We start from the raw sequence: 6,564 nt of genomic DNA on the forward strand, positions 1-6,564 counted from the left end.
CATGCAAATACCTGTAAAACTGAAACATAAAAGTCTATGCAGTTTTTGTAATGTAAACAATAACCAGTATTTTGAAACCTGGTGTTCTTTAATTGATTGCATGTACCTTGTGAAGTGAAAAGAAGTGTTATTCTTTGAAAGAATAATTTCATTTTGAGTCAGATTTCCAGTGTTTTGGTAAAGTTATTATGTGCAGATAAATGAAGAGTTAGTATTTATTTAACAAAATGTGTTTTTGAGACGAAAATTATGCGTTTGGCCAATTGTGTTTTGTAGGTGGAACTCTGTGTTAAGTGTTTAGAAAAATTATCTGAAGTATGGGTAAGCGCTTGTTAGCGATTGAACAAAACTGTAAGTGATATTTATTTGGAGGGGGTGCCCTTTTTCAGTTTCAGCACATGCCCCTCAAAAGGTCTGTGCACGGCCCTGGCCCTGAACATTGTGCTTTCCTTTTGTTACAGTACTGACTGCTTTACAGTTTTACAGTATCACAGAAACAAATGACAAGTTTGTGAGATGCAGGGTACAGTACTGCAAATATAGGTGTAAAAAGATCATCTCTCAAAAGAAAATTTTTTCATCCGTGAACATGTCAATCCCATCAAAATGGCAAGTCCGTGTGTCATTGTTCATGAACAAGACAGTCAAAATATTGCCATGTTGTCAATATACCAAGTGTGCACAATTATATGTGTCAGTATTTTTTGATGTAAACTGTGGATGAATTTACATTTTCACATTTTTTTCTGTAAACAAATTACACAAATTGTGATTTTGAAAAAAATTACAGTAGAAATAAAAAAAAAAATTACAAAAAATCAGGATTCACTTGACAGGAATTGATCGATTCAGTTTACATTTATAAAAAACCCATAGAAAATATGCTTCATGCTTATAGTAACAGATTATGACACATATGGTCAACAATTTTGCATGACATGCCTTGCACAATGAACTAATTCCTAAGTGTTTTGAGGTATAAGACTATTCAACAGAAACCAGTATAATGTATTTTTATGAAAATTAAATTGAAATTGCAAACATCAGACATTTTTACATAATCATCTGCTTGATTGTATCAAAGCCTTTGCAATTTGTCCAATGCAATGAGAGTTACACTGTAAAAATGTACTCACAGAGAACTATATGTTTGAACAATGTGTTTTCTATTTTTTGGTGTAGTGTTTACTCACTGTTTGATAGTGTATATAATATCGATCACTTTGTTTATGGATTGAGAGCAGTGTTTGGTTTTGAAGACAGGTAAAACTGTTTTGAGAACAGTGCTTGGTTTTGAACACAGGTTAAACTGTTTTGGAGGGAAAGTTTCATTTTGCAAGAGGAGTCAGAGGTTTTGCAAATAGTGCTTGAAGATGAGGTTTTGTGTTTAATGTTTTCAGAAAATGGAGCAAGGTTTCAAAAATTGTGTTTTAGCAATTGAGAAAAACTGTAATATATTCTGTTTCTTGAATATTGTGTTGGTTTTAGTAGATCTGGTGGTGGTTTGTTGTACCTTGATGTAAATGTGTATAAATAACTGTTTGTCTCTCTAGGTGTCAAAGCCGTGGACCTCACCACCTGTGAAGGAGACACCGCTCAACTCAGCTGTGGTTAGTTCTGTGTGTTATTTCAGTTGTGTATGTGTGGATGCTCTATTCTATTTTATTCAAAACAACCCATGACATGAAAACAGTGACAAGGCGTGTAAACAAAATAAATTAAAATTATTTTAGAATTTAAACACTTCCCTGTACAGGTAAAAAAGATACAGCTTTAAGAATCAGTTTTATCAGGGTTATTTTTGTAAATGTTATGTAGTTACAAATGGTTATATAATAAATAATTTGATTCAGATGTGAATGTGATATTGTTGCAGTTAGTATCAGACAGTCGTGAAGCGTTTTAAATGAAAACTAGTAAATATAACACTGTAGCATTACTACTCTTTAAATGCTCTTTTCTTTCTCTTCTAAGATTTAACATCACATGTAACCGCCTGTGAATCGGACACTGCCCATCTCTATTGTGGTGAGTTCTCCAATTTAAAAAAACTTTTAAGCTCCATAAGAATATATAATATGTAAGGAATAATTGACGACGGGCCGTTGAATTATTAGAAAAATATATATTTTTTATTTGTCAATAATTAAACCGGCCACGGCCAAAGTCAATTATTCCACTTTTACTATGGTTACCACGCCTCAAGACATCTATCACATTATATATTTAAAGGGATTTGTCCGGTTTTTGTACTTAAATCGCTATTGTGATTATTTATTCCGCGTCTTTGTTCCAAAACATAATTTTAAAGCTGGTAATGAAGGCTTGAGCCATTAATAGAATTCTAATGCAGTTATTAATGAAGTTTTTAGAAAGAGAGCAAGAGTGCCAGAGACACAGAGAGAGAGAGAGAGATAGAAAGGGGGGGAACGAGAGAGAGGACAAGCGAGAGAGAGGACAAGCGAGCGTAAGAGAGATTGTGTGCACGAGGCTACCTCTGTACGTCTCAAACCAGAGCTGTTATTTCCTCTGAAAATTGTCTGTCATGTTGTTTTGTTAGTCTGTTTTTACAGTTAAAGCAACACCAAAGAGTTTTTTACCTTAAAATAACATTTCCAAAAAAGTTTCAGTCGTTCATTCTATCGAAACAGGGTGAACGGCACTTTCACATTCGCTTTGCAGCCCTCTATCGGCCAAAACCGCACTAAGGGCGCACTCACATTATCCAAACCAAACCAAACCCCTCCCTACTCCCCCAGGTGCACGCACTCACACTGTACTTTTTATCGATCCAAGTCCGGGCGCGCTTTCGTCATTAAGATGCGATTGTTTTGAAAAAAGCAGGAGGTAAAGCTCTCTCTTAACACTAGAACCCACCGTAATGATAAGTCTGTGTTTTTTATTCGGAGTCGTTTGGTGCGCGATTACAGACAGCCCTCTCACATGTCATCATATTGCTTAGTTGATCTGTCACATGCGCAGCTCGGACATTCACGTAACCCCGCTGCGCGCATCAAAAGGTTTTTACGGAGGCAGATGAAGGTGAGTGGTCGCGCAACTGACGTCTTCACCTTTTGAATCGCGCTCAGGCGCGATTGCGCTCACACCACAGCCTTCCGCGCCTGAGCCCAAGTGAACCGCGCTCCGGCCCACCTCTGCAACCCGGCCGCGGCGCGATTAAACAATCCGGATTGATCACACTAGTCAAACAAACCAGGCTTTGGGGGTCAAACCAGCCCGAGCGCGGTTTGGTTTGGATAGTGTGAGTGCGCCCTCGGGTAGTGGTCCTGTAGTTCGAGTGAAAACTACAAAAACTTGCTTTACGGCAGACCTACAATCCAATCAGAGCCAGCTTTGCTGCAGTAGGCTAAATTATTTACGACAGGAAATTGACAATTCCGCTTCCAATCTGTAGGGGGAGCAAAGAGCAAAAACTCTTTAGTGTTGCTTTAACTATGCAAAGTGATATGGAACTGTAATGCGGTCAAGAGAGCTGCCTGGAACTACGTTTGCTGTGCGTTTCCCAGAAAATAATTACACACGTTCATCAGCCAATCAGATTCAACCATTCAACGGACCCGTAGTATAAATTAATATATAATATAGTGTATATATAAGCTTTATAATGTTACTTTTCTATCAACAGACCAGGGACGCATTCAAGTGCTTTCAGCCAATTATGGGCGTACAAACAGCGCAACCTGCTCCAATGGAAAACCAGCAAACCAGGTCTCAAATGTTCAATGCACTCAAGATTCATCCCTAAGTGTGCTGACCAATCGGTAAGAACATTGTAAACATTATTAGGACATCAAATGTTTTTTTTATATATATATATAAATGGCTGCCAGTCAGTAAGAACAGCGTAAACAACATTACGGCTTAAAGGACATTGATATGTTTCTTGCAATGTATTTTTTTAACTTTTCTTTATTGTTGTGTGTTGACAGATGTGATGGACAAAAATATTGTTCCATTTCAGCGAGTAACATAATTTTTGGTGATCCATGTGTAGGAACTTACAAATATCTGGACGTGTCCTACATCTGTATACCATCAGGTAAGTTTATATTAACACTCTCATTTAAAGAAGTGTTTATATTCATCTACATGAATGGCTGTTTGTCTCTCTACAGGTGCAGTACTATATAAACGGACTTCTTGTGAGGGAGGCACATTCAGAATCAACTGTTGTAAGTTTCAATTGATCTGTATAGAAGAGTTTGGTTCCATGTTATTATTGTGTTATTATATTTTAATTGTGTTTTCTTGTGCTACTTAGCTGTATTTTTGTTATTAAGGCTTAAATCAAAACATACCAACTGGAATGCAATTAATTGGAAAGCATAATTAAAAAACTATAATTAAACATAAATAAAACCTTATTGAAAAGATTTCTTGTGGATTATAAAAAAAAGAAAATTTTCATGAGTAATGCTACTTTTTTCAACAGACAATCGGATTATTAAAGTGGTTTCTGCCAATTATGGCCGAACAAACCGTGTAACCTGCTCTACTGGAAAACCAGCTGACCAGATCTCAAATGTTCAGTGCACTCAGAGTTCATCCCTAAGTGTGCTGGCCGCTCAGTAAGAACACTGTTAACATCATTATAAGGACATAAACATGTTTTTTTATTTATTTGATTTTATTCTCTTTATTTACAGATGTGATGGAAAACAGGCTTGTTCCGTTTCTACGAGTAACACAGTTTTTGGTGATCCCTGTGTAGGAACCTACAAATACTTGAATGCGTTCTACATTTGTCACCCAAGTTAGTTAAAATTTTTATCCTGTTATATACGTGTAAATTACAGATCCTTCATTCTAGACTGAACTAGTTTACATATACCGTCTCGGTTACGTATGTGACTGACGTATTGGAAACGCGCTTCACGGGACCAATCTGCTTCGAGAAACGTACAAAGGGCCAATGAACGTTGCCATGCAGTATTTGCATTCAGGGAATTAAATGATGGTTAAATGTTCAACATGTTTAGTCCTGTATGAGGCCATAAAATATTGGCAAATATAATTTGTTTCTCTGTCTTTTTGTTCACACACAAACACTTATGTATTATACATTTTATCAACAGATCACTTCATAAAAGTGTCTGCAGCCAATTATGGGCGAACAAACCGTGTAACCTGCTCTACTGGAAAACCAGCTGACCAGATCTCAAATGTTCAATGCTTTCAGAGTTCATCCCTAAGCGTGCTGGCCGCTCAGTAAGAACACTGTAAACATAACAAGTTACACGACATTATAATGACTGCCATTAGTCTTTTAAATACTGCTTTAATTCTGTGTTTTAACAGATGTGATGGAAAACAGGTTTGTTCCATCCCTGCAACCAACACAGTTTTCGGTGATCCCTGTGTAGGAACCTACAAATACCTGGATGTGTCCTACACCTGTGGCCCGAGTAAGTTAATACCTGTTACATAGTTGCGTTTTCATTACCTTTTACAACGCACAAACTGAAATTGTGAATTTAAAATATGCCCAATGAAAATTTTTTTTGCTAAAGCTGAAATAAAGCTGTTTTTAACATGTACACATCACCTGATGTGAATACAAGCCACATGAACATTCTTTGAAAACACCTAATATGTGAATGCTCTCAAGTATATGGGGGCTTTTCTTGCCATTAATGCTTGGTTAACACACCTGCTTCTCTTTTCAATAAAACTAATAGCTAGTGTGATGGCTGCAATATAACCTACCATCATACATCGCCTCGGTTTTTGGAATAAGTTATCGTAAGAGGAAACATTTAGTTTTTTGTTCCATAACATTGATTAAATGAAAATGCTGTTATTTCACAATGGTGTGTTATTGACATATCGCAAAATATTACCTCTGTAATGGAAACAAGGCTTACCACATACAAAAGTTTTTGTTAAAATGGTGATCTATATCTGACCATACTGGCTTGGACAACTATAAATGTAGGTGGACAGTTTGTACAGCACTGTGAAACTTATTTCATACATTATTGTGTGTGTGTGTGTGTGTGTGTGTGTGTGTGTGTGTGTGTGTGTGTGTGTGTGTGTGTGTGTGTGTGTGTGTGTGTGTGTGTGTGTGTGTGTGTTGGTCTTTGTGGTTTACGAGGACATTTCATATGAATACACGCCACACTATGAGGACATTTTGCATTATGAGGACAGGGTCGGTGTCCTCATAATTCGGGCAATGTAGAAGTGCTTCTAGGGGTAGGAGGAGCTTAAATTCTCATTTTCTCCTTAAGTCCCCATAGAGACAGAGCGCCGATATGCAAATTTGAAAACCACGCCCACCGGGGGGGAAAACAATCCAACCGTCTCCATTGACTTTGTATTGCGAGAGGCTGCCTCCTTGTCATTTCTGGCTTATAACAAAAAACTGAATAATGCCTAAAAGCTGCTGTGTGACAATATGTACAGCTAACAAGCCAAAGAACCCAGAAATAAGTTTTTATAAGCTGTCGAGCCGTAAAACCCAGCTTTTAAGGAGAATAAAGTGGATCGCCGACTACGTTTCCCCCTAGTGGACGCAGTTCTACTAATAGAAGTACAATGAAA

The 6,564-nt window shown here is 37.3% G+C and overlaps 1 protein-coding gene across 1 annotated transcript in view; it reads left to right on the forward strand.

Moving 5' to 3' along the window:
• The window catches only part of LOC135775136 (L-rhamnose-binding lectin CSL3-like), a 6,622-nt gene extending 1,173 nt beyond the window's left edge, over positions 1-5,449 (forward strand). Inside the window, exons 2-10 of the mRNA XM_073813047.1 lie at positions 1,554-1,610; positions 1,975-2,028; positions 3,647-3,782; positions 3,951-4,060; positions 4,137-4,193; positions 4,454-4,589; positions 4,668-4,774; positions 5,097-5,229; positions 5,320-5,449. Of these exons, the coding sequence (XP_073669148.1) occupies positions 1,554-1,610; positions 1,975-2,028; positions 3,647-3,782; positions 3,951-4,060; positions 4,137-4,193; positions 4,454-4,589; positions 4,668-4,774; positions 5,097-5,229; positions 5,320-5,449 (920 nt within the window). The remainder of the gene's footprint in view (positions 1-1,553; positions 1,611-1,974; positions 2,029-3,646; positions 3,783-3,950; positions 4,061-4,136; positions 4,194-4,453; positions 4,590-4,667; positions 4,775-5,096; positions 5,230-5,319) is intronic.
• The last annotated feature ends 1,115 nt before the right edge of the window (positions 5,450-6,564 follow it).

The sequence above is a fragment of the Paramisgurnus dabryanus genome, chromosome 21 (assembly GCF_030506205.2).
Source record: "Paramisgurnus dabryanus chromosome 21, PD_genome_1.1, whole genome shotgun sequence".
NCBI classification, from domain to species: domain Eukaryota; kingdom Metazoa; phylum Chordata; class Actinopteri; order Cypriniformes; family Cobitidae; genus Paramisgurnus; species Paramisgurnus dabryanus.